The following is an 18307-nucleotide window of genomic DNA, read 5'->3' on the forward strand; positions in this document are numbered from 1 at the left end:
GTGGCAGACACCTTGGGTAAGTAGCAACAATTGGAGGAATGGTCGAAGTTTTTTCTAGTGAGTTCTAGAGTTATATCTATCAAGTGAGAGGTTGAGAGAGAAAATGAGAGAAATTATGGATTGCTATTGGGTGAGTAATTAGAAACAATTTTCTAGTCACTTTAATAACTCTCTTGTTTATCTTTATAGATTGGGAGAGGAATATGTAATTTGATGGTAAATGTGTCAAAGGAAAAGTGCAGTTTCTCTCTCGTCTTTAATATAAACAATTTTTCGGAGATTTTGTTGGTTCATCCTACTCATAAGCAGTGTTTTAAAAATCGGAATAGATTGAATGTTTGGACTAGTCGGACCAGGAACCTACCTCTAAGTCTCTAACTAACACATAATAAAGATTGAAAATTTTGAATAAAGGAGAATGATCAAATCCTCACCACTCTTTAAATTCATCATTGTATAGCTTTTTCTTTCTTTGAGACATGTTCATTCATGTCTTCCTCTTCGATTCAATCTTCTCTGATTCTACTAATTTCTTTTAACAATTGCATAATCTCTATCTTTTTCACTCATGGATTGAGTTGAATTGAAATGTAAAAGAACTGGCCTATAACTGCCTCTCCCTCTTATCAAAAGAAAATATAAGCGAACATTTTTAATAACAGATTATTTTGAGAGTTACAATCTAATTTGAACAAAATTCAAGGACAAATTTAAACATAACAAACACTCTTGAAGATCCTTAGTTGAGAAGATCCGGCTTTTGATGAAATTAGAGTGGGAAGTGGTGATTCATCACTTTATCGTAAAACTAATAATTGTGTGGATGCGTAAGCCAATATTGATTGTACATACGGTTGATGTAATATGGTTTTTTATGAGACTTTTTGTTTTTACGATAGATTTTTTATGAGACTTGTTTGATAGGGTAGTCCATTAATGTTAGTTGATGTATTAGGGATTTTCACTTCTCGTTTAATTAGTTTTTTTTTTTTTTCTTTCTGGGTTTCAGTCCTCATTATTATAAAATAAATAAATAAATAAAAACTTAAAAAATTGAGGATCACATTAAACTAACATCAACATAAATCATCATATATAATTCATTAATTTTAAAAAATTAAACAAATATGGCAATATATCTTGCCATGAGTCGAACACAAACTCTTGTGTTAAAACAATATAAAATTTCCTAAGTCTCTCATGCAAAGATGACTCCAATTGCAACCATGGTTGCCATGACGACTCCAAACATAGATGAGACAACAGAGTGAGCCATCGAAGATGGCGGAGGAGAAGGAGCAGGTGCAGCTTCCAGTAGAACAGTGATGGCAAATTTCATTTGGCGAGTAGAACAATGATCAGCTATACCACAAACATACCACTTTCTTCCTTCTGTTTTTAGTTGAATGATATCTTTTCCGGTAGAAAGTGCTTCGTTTGCTGCTGGAAAAGTGCAGCTTTGAAAGAGTGTTCCGTTCACCTTGAAAACATTATGTCTTGAAGGGTCATAGTTGAAAACTAAAAGAAAGAAATAAAACATATAATTAGTTCATATTAGATTAAGTTTTTATATATATACAAAACACATAATTTATGCATCCATAAAAAAGTTAATTATATTAAACCAAATGGAAAATTAATTTTTCCTTTTACATACCAAGGTTGTCGCCAACACGAAAAACCGTCTCCGATGCCCATTGAGTGTAATTGAGATCAACAGTCCATCCCTTATCTCCACCCACAATATGATCAGTTGCCAATGCAACTGAGGAAAACAAAACCATTGAAATTGCAAGAATCAATGCTACACGAGAAGAAGCCATTTGATCAAATTTTGAAATCTATTTCTATCTATATAAGTGTTGAAATTAAATGTAAAAAATGAGTGTCGGTAAAAAATTTCCTAGACCAAAAAGTAAAATCTCAATCAAAGGAATATTTAGCTAGCAAATGTAATTGTTTTGATTTGATGAATTGTGCAATTCAACTTGGACTATATATAGATTTGTGTGTGTGTGTGTTGATTCAACTTGGACTATAATAATAGTATATATATGATACTAGATTAATAGTATTATTATATTATTATAAACGGCTACCGGATTTGGTCGGCTTTTACTAGGTTGAATTTGCACAACTTTTTTATTTTAAGGTAAAGAAACTCTTTCTTTTGTTTTTAGTTAACTGTGAAATGGATAATCTGCAAGTATTATGAGTTTGAAGTCTGAACATAAATTTATTCTAAGCAAGCAATAAACAAATATGTTTGCTATTTTGTTTTGGAAGTATCAAAAAATAATTGTTTTGGAAGTATGAGTTTTCTAATTCTATATTTGAAATTTAATGTGGAACGTGTCAAAGGGAAATAGAAAAACTATTGCTACTCTCCCAATTAGTAAGAGCATATCTAATGAGGATATTTAAGATCCACTGATACTTAGACAGAACAATTATGACAAAATAACATAGAACAAAGTCTAAAGTATCGAATAAATTTTATCTTGCACGATGTTTGATGGATAAAAAGCTATTTTCGTAAATAAGACAACTTGTGCAAAGAATTAAAAGTTGTCTCGTGATTATGTGAGGATAAGAATTCTAGTTTTTATATGGTTCATTGGCCCGGAATTTGTCCAATCTCAGAAACGGTTTTAAATCAAACACATTATAGTTGAAATTGTGTCAAGTCCTTTTTATCTTAGCATATCAAACATATCCTTGAGTTAGTTTTATATAGAATGATGAATTTATGATCTTATTTTATTCTCTCATTGAAAGAACTTGATGTGGCCAATTGAGTAGCATATATAAAGTTGAAGTAACTGAAATAAAGTATGTCTTATCCTTAAAGTTTAGTTGCATAATAAGATATTATATCATCATTAATATATGGTATCTTATTTTATCAATATTCGAGTATAAAATGTATACGAGTTGTGTTGGAAATTGCCTTGAAAACGAGGAAGACGCAAAAGTTTCCTTGTTGGTGGTGCCTCAGGTGGAAGGATTTTCGCCCCAGGCGCAAGTTGCTGTCAAAAAGGAGCTGACTTGCTGTTTTTCCGCCCCGGGCGAAAATTCTTGTGTCCCAGGCGAAAATTGCAAAGTACTATATATATGTGTCACGTTTTCTGATATTGCAGAGAGAGAGAGAGAGAGAGAGAGAGAGAGAGAGAGAGAGAGAGAGAGAGAGAGAGAGAGAGAGAGAGAGAGAGAGAGAGAGAGAGAGAGAGAGAGAGAGAGAGAGAGAGAGAGAGAGAGAGAGAATGTGAGGTTTTAGGGTTCTTCATCCAACATCAATCTAGGATCAATAGGGGTTCATTTTAGGTATATTCTAGGGTTGGGGAAGTGTTTCTAACACCTTGTAATCACTTATCATTGAAATATCTTAGTCATGGGAAGAGAATTGGGAAAAGGGTAGAATTATGGTTGAAGTCTAATTCTTGCAACTCTTTTGTAGTGAATCTTTGTAATCAAGAAGGGAGTTTGATAGTGGATTGGAGGGTCTCTCTCCCCAGAGTAGGTTGGTTTTAACCGAACTGGATAAACAATTTCATCGTGTCTTTTATCGCTTTTGGTAGTTTTAGTTTTTGTTGATTTATTGATTATTGCTCATCCATTTTGTTTTGGTTGTTTCAATTCATTTGTCCCACACACTAAAGTATTATTGGTGTGGTTTTCGATCCGAATTAACAACAATTGGCGCCCACCGTGGGGCAAAGGGTTAAACGGATTAAGTACCATGGGTTCAAAATGGGTTATCGAGGGACTTTTCGGAGACAATTTAGAATTGTGGAAAGTGAAGATGGGATCAAGAGCAATTTTAATGTCTGGGATGATGGATAAAACATGGCATGTTGTTATTCGGTGCCTCGGGGGGTAAAAAGCTAATGGAGATTGCGATGAAGGTTAGCCTGGAGAGGCAGTGGTAATAATACTCAACATCGGCCTGGAGAGGCGGTGGAATAATACTCGACATCAGCCTGGAGAGGCGGTGGTAATAATACTCAACATCGGCCTGGAGAGGCGGTGGAACAATACTCGGGTTACTTGTGAAACAACAACTTCATTGTGAGAATGTGAAAGTGATAGTGTGGTGAAGTTGGGAATCGGTGGAGTTTAAGTCGTGGACTTTGGATGCTCCAATCACATGTGTTTTGAAGAAGGAGTACTTTTGAATCCTAAAGCTAGTTGGAGGTGGAGTTTGTTCATCTTGGAGACGGGAAAGCTTAAGGTTCAAGGTATGGTTTTCAATTTGTCTTACAAGGTTTGACAATTGTGGTTGTTTCTTTGTTACATGATGTGAGGTATATTCTTGAACTTAAATGCAAAGATAGTTGTTTCTACTATTGGTTATGCATTTATTACTAGTTGTGATTCTAATGATCTGGATAAGTTGTGAAACTTCGATTGGTTGTTAGTGACATTGGTTGGTTTTAGTTGTACTAGTGAAATGAAGTTTACTAGGTGGTGGAACTAAATCGGGAAGTGTTGGAGACTAACAATGACTTAATGTGTATTTCGGAGTAGTTGAAAAGTTTTACGTTACAAGGTGGAAGACATAGTGGATATACTGGTTTGAGGCTTTGGTGGAGAAAACTCGGTTTGAGGTGGAGGTACACCAAAGTGGTATGGCTATGGAGATCTTGTGTGGAAGCAATGGTGATAAAACTTGGTAACTTGTAGGACTATTGGAGGTAGTTGGATGCAAGGAGAGTTTGATAATGCGGCTTGTGGAACCACCTAAAATTCCAAGGTTGGTTGGAGGCAAGCAAATCTTCAAGAGTACGGAAAGTTACAATCCGGGGTTTGAAGCGGGTATGGTGTAACTTGTGGGTTGTCCTAAAAAAATCCAAGGGCAATTGGAGGCAAGCATTTTTCGAGAGTACGGAGAGGTAGACTCCGGGGCCCGAAGAGGGTGTGGTGTAATCTTGTGGAACAACACGATGGTTGATGGGAAGTTGGCATCACCATCGTTTTAAAGGGAAGGTGGAGATTTGTTGGAAATTGCCTTGAAAACGAGGAAGACACAAAATTTTCTGTTTTGGCGCCTCAGGCGGAAGATGTTCCGCCCCGGGCGAAAATTCCTGTGTCCCAGGGCGAAAATTGTGCAGTACTATATATATGTGTCACGTTTTCTGATATTGCAAAGAGAGGGAGAGAAAAAATGTGAGGTTTTAGGGTTCTTCATCCAACATCAATCTAGGATCAAAAGGGGTTCCTTTTAGGTATATTCTAGGGTTGGGGAAGTGTTTCTAACACCTTGTGATCGTGTCTGATCAGAAAGTGCGACCGCGCCGGCGTTGGTGTTGGCAAAGCCCCTGTTGAAGCGGAGGGGGGTTGTGTACCTGCAGGCACTCCGACGCTCAAGTCAGTTTAAGTGTGGAGTGAAGGTTTTCTATGCTAACAATACGTACCTTGGAAGTGAAATGAGTTCACATATATATAGCCCCCAGCGCATGGCTAAAGCCCTTGATGGCATTAATGGCCATCAAGTGGCTGCCGGAAAACGGCTAATGAGCCTTGATGAGCAGTTAATGCTCATCATTCCGGTGGGTTTGACGTTACAGAAGCCCTAGAGAAGTAGCCGTTGGTATCCCGAGCATTCATGATATGTCCGCGCATTGGAGGCTCGTTCCAGAACACCTTGTAATCACTTATCATTAAATCTCTTGGTCACGGGAAGAGATTTGGGAAAATAGTAGAATTAGGGTTGAAGTCTAATTCTTGCAACTCTTTTGTAATGAATCTTTGTAATCAAGAAGGAAGTTTGATAGTGGATTGGAGGGTCTCTCTCCCCCATAGTAGGTTGGTTTTAACCGAACTGGGTGAACAATTTCATCGTGTCTTTTATTGCTTTTGGTAGTTGATGGAATATTTCGCAAGTGCACGAAAACCACGTAGTAATAAAAATATCGATCCACAGGGATTGTGTGATCAAACTAATCGAATTGTGTTCATAGACATTTTACAGAAAATACACATAAATTGGGGGTATATTGAGTAATGAATTGCTGGAAAACGTGCTTTGATATAAAGGAAAAGCGAGGTAGAATCATCGGAATCATCTAGTCTATAGCTAAACCACATGCAATCTACTATGTCGTAGGAATTTACTCAAGTGTTCACAACTAGATCGACAAATTAGTGAATCGCAATCTCTTGTCAAAATCCACTCTATTCGTTGTCGATACTCCCCCGATCTCTCGGGCGGAAGCTACCTACAACGAATGATATTAACGCGCGTCAATCGTTCGCTACACTCTATGCCTCAATCTCTCGACCGGAGACACTCGAATGCTCAATACAATTCAGTTCAGAAATTAAATCAATACTCTCGCACGTGACTTAACTCGAAATCATTATAACACTAATGAAGGATTATAAAGCATTAACAACAGAATTGTATTGGATGAACACTATAGAAAGAGTAAGTTCTTACAACATTTGCAGATTACATTCAGTTGAACTACATCCTAAACTATCCTAGATTCTACCTTCAAAGGAGTTTAGCTCCTCATCGTGCTTCGTTCGCTTCCTCGCTTCATCGCCATGGCTTGTGGATCCATGCTCTCGACGTGCTTGGAGCTATCCTCTGGAGTCTTGAATCGCGATCTGGAAGTTCCAAAACCAGAATGTAGATCAATTTTGCAGAATTTTCCAACCAGAAAACAGAATTATGCAGAAAATATATATACAGAAGGCAACCACGCCGCGCGCCAGATCTACCACGCCGCGCGTGGTTGCAAATCCATCAACTACGCCGCGCGTAGTAACAGAATCACGCGGCGCGTGATCAAGTCAGAGAGCAATCTTCATCTTCATCAAGGCTTCACGCCGCGCGTGGTAAGGCATCACGCGGCGCGTGATCAGAGTCACAATCTTGGCTCTCTGTGAGCTCCATCACGCGGCGCGTGATGGGCTACGCCCCCAGCGTAGTAAAAATCATTCAAATCCTGCAGTTTTTCCTGTTTTCTTGCAAAACAAGTAATCAAGCTAATGGTTAGATTTCTCTTATATTTATTGCTAAAAACCTACTAAAATGCATCTAATGTTGCTAAAATAGGCATGGATTAGAGAGTGTGACGATTTGTCATCACAACCCCAAACTTAAACCTTTCCTTGTCCTCAAGGAAACAACTTTTACCTCAAGCTTTCGTGTCAAGACCTTGGCATTTTCCTTAAAATCACTCGAATCATACATACGTGAGACTCACCTGATGATCAACGATCCACCTGCAAACAATGCTCAATTGCACCACCGTTCCCGCAAGACATTTTCAAGTAGTTCACACTTTTCGACCAAAGCTCTATGATTTCATCACACTACTCACATGCACTCTTCAGTTTTGGTAATTCACTCAAATCAACACATCAATGCAAGTCAACAATAATTTTGCAAGTAGTCTAAGAATTCATTCGGTTCACTTTGTGCACACACATTAGAGGTCTTTTAGGGTTATAACGTGGCTTGGCTAGGGTGGATGGTGACATTTTGGGATAAGTAGTAGAAAAACTTGGAGTTAGATCCCCCTATTGTCAAAAATTTCATAAACCACCTTTTTCCTTTTTTGCAATATAGTGGGCTAGAGAACTTTTTCAAAACATCAAACAAAGTTTTGCAATTCTTAGAACTCAAGGCTATCACTTCTTTTCTCAAATTTTTTTTTTTATTTTTCACGTTCATTCATCTCTTTTTTCACTTTTGTTTTTTTCTTTGCCTTGCAAAATTTGAAATTTTTCTCAATTTTTCAAATCAAAACTTTTTGTAAGTTCTCTAGTACCCTCACCCCAAACTTTATTTGTTGCTAATTCCAAAGAGCAACCCCAAACTTAGTAGTGAGCAATGCGCATCAACCACTAATTAGGTGCCTAACCTCCAAGAAAGTCATTCCTTTTTTCATCAAAAATTTCTTAAGGTTTTGCAAAAAATAACATTTTCTTTTTCAGCTCAAAATGGTTAAGCAAAGGATAATTATATGTAAGGGTGGATAGAAAGGCTCAAAGGTACCAAGGAACATGCCTCTTGTGTGCTACAAGAGTACCAATCAAATAAAAAGACGACAAGCAAAATCGAGAGACAATACATGAGCGGATATCACACATAGAAAGAATGAGAGTGTTTGGCTCAATACCTCACGGTTGGGTCGAATCAAAGAACCGGTCAAAAAGTGTGCGTTCCCTTCCTTTGCCTCTTGATCACATGAGTGCAACAAGCTATTGCACTGCAAGTTTCACATATCACACACGGAGAAAATCAAGTAATTGATACTCAAGTAACTAGAAGGAACATGCCAACATATTGAAACAACTCTAAAGGTAAAAACCATTCCACAATAAAACAAAAGAAGATTCAATTTCAGAGTACACAATTAAAATATCCAGCCAATATCCAAGCAACATCAGAATATTATTACAAACCAAGCAAATAAAAGACAAAAAGTAAAGATAGAGATAGAGTAGGAGAATAGTAGCAGCAGCAGCAGCAGCAGAACCAACAATGTCAAACCGCGTCATCCGGCTGGCCAGTGAAGTAGTTTGTGAACGGGCTATTCAAATTCAAATTTAGCCCATCCACATCCAGCATTTCCCTCTCCATAGCAGCAGCCTCATCCTGCTCAACCCGGTGTCGCCTTTCGATCTCCGCCAACGCAGAAGCTCTCAAACCAGAATTGTATGCTTGTCTGGCCTGAAATGAGTTCAGCTCCCTCGCCTGATGCGCCTCCCAATTAGTATCAACGGGATACAAAGTCCCAAAAGTAGGAGGAGGGAAAGTAGACCGATAAGTCATCGCCTCGGTGTACATGGAAGAGGCGATATCAAAGTAGAGATTCGGCAGCCCGGAATATTGAGAAATTTCCATTTGATGCAACATCGAAGCAAGCTGATTCATATCATGAGAGTAACGAGGAGGGTCTTGAGCTGGTATATCTTGAGACTCATACGCCGGATCCCCCTGTTGATCCGGATGGTTACCCTCTTCAAACCGATTAATCTCTTCTTCCTCTCTCAAAGCCTCCTCCCTTGCAGCATTCCCCTCACCTCGGGGCACAATAGGTCCTCTCTCAAACCTCTTCTCAAAGTATGATAAAGATAGCGGCCGGACGGGATGTAAGTCACCTTCTTGCACACACATAGGGATATTACTTGCTCTACACAAAGCAGCAATTAAGTTGCAATGCCCCAAAGTAAAAGTTGGATTATTATTATTTGCCATTTCATGTAAATCCCTTTGTAACCAAAGACCAAGATCGATATAGCGACCCTCAGCTAATAATCGAACAGCAGCAACATTATCAATCTGAATTTCAGAGTTATTACCAACCACACGGACATTCTTAAGCCAGAATTCTCCCCAAGCACGGTGAATAGGGTTAAAACTCGTCAAACTCAACCTAGTAGGAAGGGACGAGGCTGAGTGTGGCAGCCATCTAGCTCCAGGCCTACAAACAATCGCCTTTAACTCTTCTCTTACCGCAAGGCCACCATTGGAAATTCGTTCCTTCTCGGATACCAACTCACAAGCACCCCTCACACGACAACCCAATAATGTATTAATGTGAGCTGCGGAATAGTACACTCTTATTCCCCTAACCGTCGAATAGAACTCCGGAATCGACGACTGGTCAGGCAAATAAGCGTTTGCGAGAAACTCCCTTACCCACATCTGATTACCTGGATTAGCTTCATCTTTAATCATCAATTTATTAAATTTCTCCCATCCCCTAGACTTTATCTCATTCCCTAACTCAGCTACACCATTCAGCAAATCCTCACCAAAACCCTTCTCTTGATTAATAGTAAAGGTTCGAATTTGTGAGTACCTTTTCTCATGAACTTCACTAATGAAGTGGGGATGAACTTGTGGCCGGGTAACACTGCTCCGGCGAGGAGGAGATGCTTGAGCGGACCGAGAAGATTGGCCCTTGCTTGCACTCATCTTTGTTCTTGGTTTCTTGGGTGGCTCTTGTGTTGGGTTAGCATCACTCTTCTTCTTTCCCTTTCCGGTTAGCCGTGTCAACATGGTGATAGTAGATAGATTGAAATGGGTTAATCTTGAGAAAGTGGTGAAATGTGATGAAATGAGGGATTTGGAGTGAAATTCGGAGTGGGTGATATAGGTTTTATGTGAATGTGAAGGAAATGGGTGATTGAAAGTGATTAGAAGTGAAATTGGAGAGGTTTGAAGGGTGAAAGTGGGTTAACAATGGAGTTTTTCGTGTGGGAGGCCGTGTGAATTGATGATGGGACGGATGGAGTAGTTGAAAAGATGAAGAAATTCAAATTTGACACGCTTTCCTGTGTAGCCACGCCGCGCGTGACCCCTGCTACGCCGCGCGTAGTACCAATTGTAACGGTCAAGAACTTATTTCCTCAAGGCCACGCCGCGCGTAATAACCATCACGCGGCGCGTAATCACTAGTCAGAGACTCCATATTTCTCCAGTATTCACGCAGCGCGTGATATACCCCTACGCCGCGCGTAACGCCTTCTGAAAACTTCTTCCTCTGTGATGAAGGATCACGCCGCGCGTGATTGTACTGCGCCCCCGGCGTAGTAGAATTCTGTTCTGCCCTGTTTTGCTTCCGTCCTTGCTTCTGCTGCACACCTGACTACCTACTTCAAAACAACACAAACTAAAACATTAGAAACCGTTGGGTTGCCTCCCAACCAGCGCTTGTTTAACGTCCCGATGCTTGACGTTCCATACCCCTAGGGGTTAAGGAAAAGAAGTGCCACCATGTGGCAAGTAGTGTGCATTCCAAGGTAACTTAAGAGCATGTTTAACAATATGATCATAAACCTGGATTTTAAAACATTGTGGGTCTCCATCATCGCACTCCATCTTATCAAAGACATTAAATGTAACCTGCTGATCATCAGTCCTTAGCATGAGTTCCCCCATCTCCACATCGATTAGGGCACGGCTAGTTGCTAGGAAGGGTCTACCAAGTAGCAAAGGTTCCCACTCCCTAGTTTCTTCTATGTCTAAGACCACAAAATCTGCGGGAAACACAAACCCAGCTACCTTAACCAACACATCATGGAGAATACCTTCCGGATGCACAATCGATCTATCCGCCAAAGAGAGACTCATCGTTGTCGGCCTTGCCACCGCTCCCGGTATCTTCTTCATCATTGATAACGGCATCAGATTAATGCTAGCACCCAAATCACACAAAGCCTTTTCAATAGTGAGATTTCCAATAGAACAAGGAATTGTAAAGCTCCCCGGATCTTTCTTTTTCTGAGGTAGCTTCCGTTGAATGAGGGCGCTGCACTCTTCAGTCATACTTACCGTTTCATCATCTAATGGTTTTCTTTTCTTTGTGAGCAGCTCCTTCAAAAACTTTGCATAACTCGGCATTTGCTCCAAAGCCTCAACCAATGGTATGGCCATCTCAAGCTTGTTCAACACCTTCATGAACTTCTTGAACTCCTTCTCCCGCTCAAGATTCTTAACTTTCTTTCTCCTAGGAAAAGGCATCCTAGCATATGGCGATTCGTCAACTCCTTTACCTTTCTCAACCTTCTTACTCTCTTTTTCTTTTATCTCCCTCTGTTTTTCAACTTCTTCTTTCTCATCCTCACTAATCTCCACTTCCTTAGACAGATTTTCATTTTCTACTTCTCCCTCACGTCTCTCATTTTCAACTTCAACTTCTTGCTTATTTTCAACTTCTCCCTCATTGACCTTCTTTTTCAAGGACTTCTCTACAGCTGGCCTTTCCGGTATCTCTCTACTCCTCAAAGTGATTCCATTGCAAGTTTCATTTTTAGGATTATCATGAGTGTTTCCACCGAAACCTCCTTGGTTTTGCAACATAGAAAACTGTCTTGACAGCTGACCCATTTGCACCTCAAGATTCTTGATAGAAGCTTCATGATTCTTGTTAGAGGTTGCTTGACTTGATTTCATCGCTTCAAAGTTGCTTTGGGTCATGAGCATGAATTGATTTAGAGTCTCTTCCATCCTTGATGGAGGCCTTTGCTGCTGTTGCGGTGCACCTTGACTTTGCATACCGTTCCCCCATCCGGACCCGTTGTTATTGTTGTTGTACGGCTTCCGAAAATTGGCTAAGTAGCGAGCCTCCTCTGAACCCTCCGGGAAGCATCCGCCATTTGGGTGGTCCTGCAAACAAAAATCACAGCGCACATTGTCAATTTTACCTATTGGAGAAGTTTGGACTTGCGGATTGGATAGCAACTTCATCATTGCTTCCATTTGGCTAGTCATGAGCTTTTGCTGTGCCAATAGTGCTGTTTGAGTATCCAATTCCAACACTCCGCCTTTCTTTTTGGCTCCTCTATCATTAGTAGCTCTATACTCGTTTTGAGCCATGCTTTCCACCAATTCTCTTGCTTCAGTTTCATCACGGTTCTTCAACGAACCACCGGCTGATGCATCAAGTATCATTCGCGTTTGAGCCCTCAAACCTTGGGTAAACATTTGCATCTGATTGTGGCCATCGAAACCGTGATTCGGACACCTTTTAAGACAAACTTTGAACCTCTCCCAAGCATCATACAACGTTTCACCATCCGCTTGTTCGAAGTTGCTAATTTCAGCCCTTCTTTCTAGGAACTTATGAATAGGAAAGTAACGATCTAAGAACTTCCGCTCCAGCTGTCTCCAAGTCTCAATAGTTCCGGCGGGTATCGTGTCCAACCAATCTTTAGCACGGCCGGTGAGAGAATGCTTGAATAACCTAAGTCTTTTGTCCGATTCGCTCACCCCCGGTGGATCGGTATAGTCGCATGCTTCATAGAAGTGAGACAAGTGTAAATTCGGGCATTGAGCTTCCGAACCTGAATACGGATTCTCTTTTAAGGCGGAAAGGACCGTGTTCTTGATGTCGAATGAGACAGGATTCGCCGGCTGAAAGCCTTGATTTGCCAACGCGTCATTGTCTCTCCTCCCATAATCCCCAAGGGTACGCCTTGGCGGTTGAGGAACCGGTGGAACCTGTTCTTCCTCCATTGTTGCTGCAGTCCTTTCTTGACAGTCCGGTGTATCCCTTAGCAAAGCTGTTCCCCTTGAAGCTTGGGCTTCCCTTGTTGCCTTTCGAATTGCGCGAGCTGTCTTTTCAATCTCTGGATCAAATTGCAGCTCTTGAGGACCTGTTCTCCGCATGCACAATGAAACACACAAGTAGAACGCTCCGGGAGAAAAATATAAAACAGAAAATGATAAAGAAAACACAGAAAATATGAACACTATTGCCTAGTTGAATCAATCACAATCCCCGGCAACGGCGCCAAAAACTTGATGGAATATTTCGCAAGTGCACGAAAACCACGTAGTAATAAAAATATCGATCCACAGGGATTGTGTGATCAAACTAATCGAATTGTGTTCATAGACATTTTACAGAAAATACACATAAATTGGGGGTATATTGAGTAATGAATTGCTGGAAAACGTGCTTTGATATAAAGGAAAAGCGAGGTAGAATCATCGGAATCATCTAGTCTATAGCTAAACCACATGCAATCTACTATGTCGTAGGAATTTACTCAAGTGTTCACAACTAGATCGACAAATTAGTGAATCGCAATCTCTTGTCAAAATCCACTCTATTCGTTGTCGATACTCCCCCGATCTCTCGGGCGGAAGCTACCTACAACGAATGATATTAACGCGCGTCAATCGTTCGCTACACTCTATGCCTCAATCTCTCGACCGGAGACACTCGAATGCTCAATACAATTCAGTTCAGAAATTAAATCAATACTCTCGCACGTGACTTAACTCGAAATCATTATAACACTAATGAAGGATTATAAAGCATTAACAACAGAATTGTATTGGATGAACACTATAGAAAGAGTAAGTTCTTACAACATTTGCAGATTACATTCAGTTGAACTACATCCTAAACTATCCTAGATTCTACCTTCAAAGGAGTTTAGCTCCTCATCGTGCTTCGTTCGCTTCCTCGCTTCATCGCCATGGCTTGTGGATCCATGCTCTCGACGTGCTTGGAGCTATCCTCTGGAGTCTTGAATCGCGATCTGGAAGTTCCAAAACCAGAATGTAGATCAATTTTGCAGAATTTTCCAACCAGAAAACAGAATTATGCAGAAAATATATATACAGAAGGCAACCACGCCGCGCGCCAGATCTACCACGCCGCGCGTGGTTGCAAATCCATCAACTACGCCGCGCGTAGTAACAGAATCACGCGGCGCGTGATCAAGTCAGAGAGCAATCTTCATCTTCATCAAGGCTTCACGCCGCGCGTGGTAAGGCATCACGCGGCGCGTGATCAGAGTCACAATCTTGGCTCTCTGTGAGCTCCATCACGCGGCGCGTGATGGGCTACGCCCCCAGCGTAGTAAAAATCATTCAAATCCTGCAGTTTTTCCTGTTTTCTTGCAAAACAAGTAATCAAGCTAATGGTTAGATTTCTCTTATATTTATTGCTAAAAACCTACTAAAATGCATCTAATGTTGCTAAAATAGGCATGGATTAGAGAGTGTGACGATTTGTCATCAGTAGTTTTAGCTTTTGTTGATTTATTGATTATTGCTCATCTATTTTGTTTTGGTTGCTTCAATTCATTTGTCTCACACACTAAAATATTATTTGTGTGATTTTCGATCCGAATTCACAACAAGTTGCATAAGTATGATGTAGTGTTATAAAGACAGCTTATTATTAATATGTACAAACCTCGAAATAGGTTCCATAAAGACTACTAGATGCTCTAACTATACTACCAAAATATTGAAGTTTGTAAATGTTGTGTTTGTCTTAAAATAAAAAATCAGAAAATTATGTTTTGTGAATCATTCTGCTTATTTACGTTGAATCGTGGAGTTTTGCACCCAATTAGTGTGACAGGTTAGAACATCCACAATGAAGATACCAAATTTTGGGCACTTAATTGTGTCTCATGTACACAGCACTCGTTTATAATTTTTTAATAATAGTGCTTAATAAGTATTCAATCTCTTCAATCTAACTACTCTTAAAAAGTTTTAAATGGATCTCACTAATAACTCTAAATCTCACTAATAACACTATCATTATAATTGGATCCCACAAAAATATATAAGTACCGGTGCTTATTTAAGAAATAGTACCTATTAGATATTGTTTTCTGTTTTGCTCTATGAGAATACCTATTAAGTACCGATACTTAAAAAAAATAGGTACCACCATTGAGATGGTCTTAGCGCACAGGAGCCTATATAGAGCTAGGCTCAAGATTGCCATTTTGCGCCTAGGCATGGACAGTTTGCTACCAAGTGCTACGGACCAATCTGGAGTATAATTTTTTTTTTCCTTCTATTTTTTAAGTAGGATTTTTTAAAGACTAATTTAAGAGGTAAACTAGAATTTATCAAAAGAGGGAATTCTTAGATGATAGTAAAAGGCTTAGAATTGAGAGCATTAGTGGGGTTTGAAATCATTCTAATAATAACATCTTGGCAAAGTGACATCATATTGAGTCTCTTATTCGAGGAAAGTGACTTGGATAAGGGTAGAAATTAATGTTTATTGTTGAAGGCTAATTTCTACAACCCTTATATCTCTTTGGAAGAAAATATTTGATAGTGCATAGAAGAGTTGCACCAGTGTCCTTCTGTATATATAGGTCGCCGAACTGGATAAACAAATATCATTGTATTATTCTTCTTCTCTTTATTTTGTTTTATTGTTCGTGATTGATATTGTTTCACTTTAGTTTTTGCTACTAATTAATTTTGCTCTATACAGTATAGTATTGGTGTGAGTTTTAATCAAAATTACAATAGTAAAAAATAAAATTATCACATAACACGAGTCACTGTTGAACCAGAACATCTTGTTAAAGTTAAGGTTAAAAAATATGTTAATTCATTGGCTATTTTTTTATGCAAAGTTCATTGGCCTATTTAGTTGTATGCCTATTAATAGTATTTTTGTTTTGGTAAGAAAATGGGCAAAGGGAAAAAAAATCATTATTAATTGAATGACACTAACATGCATCATTTTATAATCCTCCTCTATTATTTTCATGTGTTACGTCAATATTGGGATCAAAGTACAATAACATTATAAATAAATCATAATTTATAATTCATTAAAAAAAAAAAAAAAATCAAACAAAGATACCATTATCTTGCTAAGTTGCCAATGCAAACTCTTATTCGAATAACATAACAAAGATTAAGCAATCACACTATCTCTCAAACAAAGATGGTTGCAATGGCCACCGTAGCTGCCACGACGACTCCAAATACAGATGATACAGTAGAATGAGCATTAGAAGTTGGGGAAGGAGCAGGTGCGCCTTCTCCAGAAACAGTGATGACAAGTTTCATTTGACGAGCAGAACAGTGATCAGCTACGCCACAAACGTACCATTTTCTCCCTCCAGTTTTTAGTTGAATGATATCTTTTCCGGTGGAAAGTGCCTCGTTTGCTGGTGGAAAAGTGCAGCTCTGAAAGAGTGTTCCGTTCACTTTGAAAACATTGTGCTTTGAAGGATCATAGTTGAAAACTAAAAGAATAAGATTAAACATAATTAGTTAGTTCATATATTAGATTAAGTTAATTCGAACTCTACCCTCTTCACGTAAAAAAAAAAAAATTAAAAAAATTAAAATTTCCGTACCAAGGTTGTCGCCAACACGGAAAACCTTGTCCTGAGCCCATTGAGTGTAGTTAAAATTAATAGTCCAACCCTTCTCATCACCCACAATGTGATCAGCTGCCATAGCAACTGAAGAAAACAAAACCATGGAAATTGCAATGAATGCTACGTGAGAAGGAGCCATTTGATTTGTTCTGAGAGAAAATTTAAAGTTAAATCTCAAAAAAATGCTATGCAAATGTTATTGCTTAGATGATTTAATTTGTTAGATTGCATTTTAACTTGAACTATATATAGGATTATTTGGATATTGATTTTATCGACATGGTACATTTGGAAGAAGCCTGTCACACAAGTTAAGTGTTATGAAAATATTTTTTTTTAATTAATCATATGAAGTGGATGATTGTAAGTACTTGGTCCTATCGAATAGAATGGAATTATACTTTAATAAAATTTGGAGAAAACGAAAGATGCATAGTACTTTGTTTTGGAATGGTGAGTTGTTCAATATATGCCATATGGAACTTGTCAAAGGGAAATATAAAATGTGCAGTAACAACAATTGTGAACAGATTTTCTTTTACTCCATAAAGTCATGGGTCGGCTAATCAAACAAAACAAGAATCCAACTTGGTTAAAAATTTTGAAATTTTCGCTTAATTTAGACCTCCTATATTGTATCCGGGCTTTTCAAATTTTCGTTTTTGCCCTTTCAGTAAGATTCAAATTCTATTTTTCAAACCAAATAGTAGTTTAGGTTTGCTCCAGGACTCCACTCCCTCGAGAGAGGATGCCGGCTGAGATTGAGTTGGGAGCCAACCTAGACTTTCCTGGGGCTTGGTTTCAGAAGATGGAATGTCTAATGTATTTTTACCTGGCGAACTAATTGGATTATTGTGAGCAGAACGCTAAACCTCATCTCACCCCCTTAGCATATAGATCCACTCGATGATGAACACTCGAACCGAACTCGCCCCTCCCTTTTTTTGGGCATAGGGACGCGAGAACCTAACCGCTTTTTTAGAAAATTTGCCTTTGCCTTGCCCCTACATCTGAAGAAAATGCGGCCGCCGAAAAGGAAACAACCTCTTCAAGAAAGCTTTGCTTGTTAGGTGCTGACTATTCATTTGGACAATGCTCTAAACACGAAAGTGTGGCGCCCTCTTATCCCATGCTGAGTCACAGGCAGTCAGGCAATGCCTCGGAAAGCGCGGACTAGCCACATGCAGGGAAACTTGCATGTGTGGTTCTTGTCAGAGACCCCGATATACTGTACTAATATGTGTAGGTCCTCGTAATTAAAGTGAGATTGTCATGGTGCAAAAGCAGATTGGTTATGCTCTTCATTTCTAGTCTAGTAGAAACTAATTGAGCCATGTTTGATCTCCCAGAAGCGGAAAGTTGAATCAGTTGCAAGCTATAATGTAAAATATGCGCGAGATGTGGTGCTTAATAATAGTCCCCTGTTGACAGAAGCATATGTCCCAGCAGTGACGGAGCCAGAAATATTGAGCAGTGGGGGCAGTCAAACTATGATTATAGTCCATAAAAATCAATATAATTTTTATATGTTCGTAATATATTTTGAACATAAAGATGTTCGACATAATAGATGAACACATCATAAACACAAAAGAGTCACAATATTAACATTAACATGAACATAAATTTATGAATAAAAAACGAAATAGAAATTTTTTTGGAGGATGAAAACAATTTA

At 39.1% G+C, this 18307-nt stretch overlaps 2 protein-coding genes across 2 annotated transcripts; both read right to left on the reverse strand.

Annotated features, from left to right (window-relative positions):
* Nucleotides 1-1198: 1198 nt before the first annotated feature.
* On the reverse strand, nt 1199-1823 carry LOC123890117 (blue copper protein 1a-like). Its single transcript, XM_045939662.1, has 2 exons — nt 1658-1823; nt 1199-1518 (listed from the first exon to the last, which is right to left on the reverse strand). Exons 1-2 carry the CDS (start codon nt 1821-1823, stop codon nt 1199-1201), a joined length of 486 nt encoding a protein of 161 aa, XP_045795618.1.
* Nucleotides 1824-16108: 14285 nt separating this feature from the next.
* On the reverse strand, nt 16109-16768 carry LOC123890118 (blue copper protein 1a-like). The gene is made up of 2 exons (XM_045939663.1): nt 16606-16768; nt 16109-16491 (listed from the first exon to the last, which is right to left on the reverse strand). The coding sequence occupies exons 1-2, from the start codon at nt 16766-16768 to the stop codon at nt 16178-16180; spliced, it is 477 nt and encodes a 158-aa protein (XP_045795619.1). The 3' UTR covers nt 16109-16177.
* Nucleotides 16769-18307: the final 1539 nt, after the last annotated feature.

Source organism: Trifolium pratense, linkage group LG6 (assembly GCF_020283565.1).
Source record: "Trifolium pratense cultivar HEN17-A07 linkage group LG6, ARS_RC_1.1, whole genome shotgun sequence".
Taxonomy (NCBI): domain Eukaryota; kingdom Viridiplantae; phylum Streptophyta; class Magnoliopsida; order Fabales; family Fabaceae; genus Trifolium; species Trifolium pratense.

Bases quoted from the DNA above. Each gene is read 5' to 3' on its own strand.
- LOC123890117 (XM_045939662.1), bottom strand. From the start codon at position 1,823: ATGGCTTCTTCTCGTGTAGCATTGATTCTTGCAATTTCAATGGTTTTG. The intron at 1,519-1,657 runs GTATGTAAAAGG...TCTTTCTTTTAG, and splicing joins TCGTGTTGGCGACAACCTTG to TTTTCAACTATGACCCTTCA.
- LOC123890118 (XM_045939663.1), bottom strand. From the start codon at position 16,768: ATGGCTCCTTCTCACGTAGCATTCATTGCAATTTCCATGGTTTTGTTT. The intron at 16,492-16,605 runs GTACGGAAATTT...TTATTCTTTTAG, and splicing joins CCGTGTTGGCGACAACCTTG to TTTTCAACTATGATCCTTCA.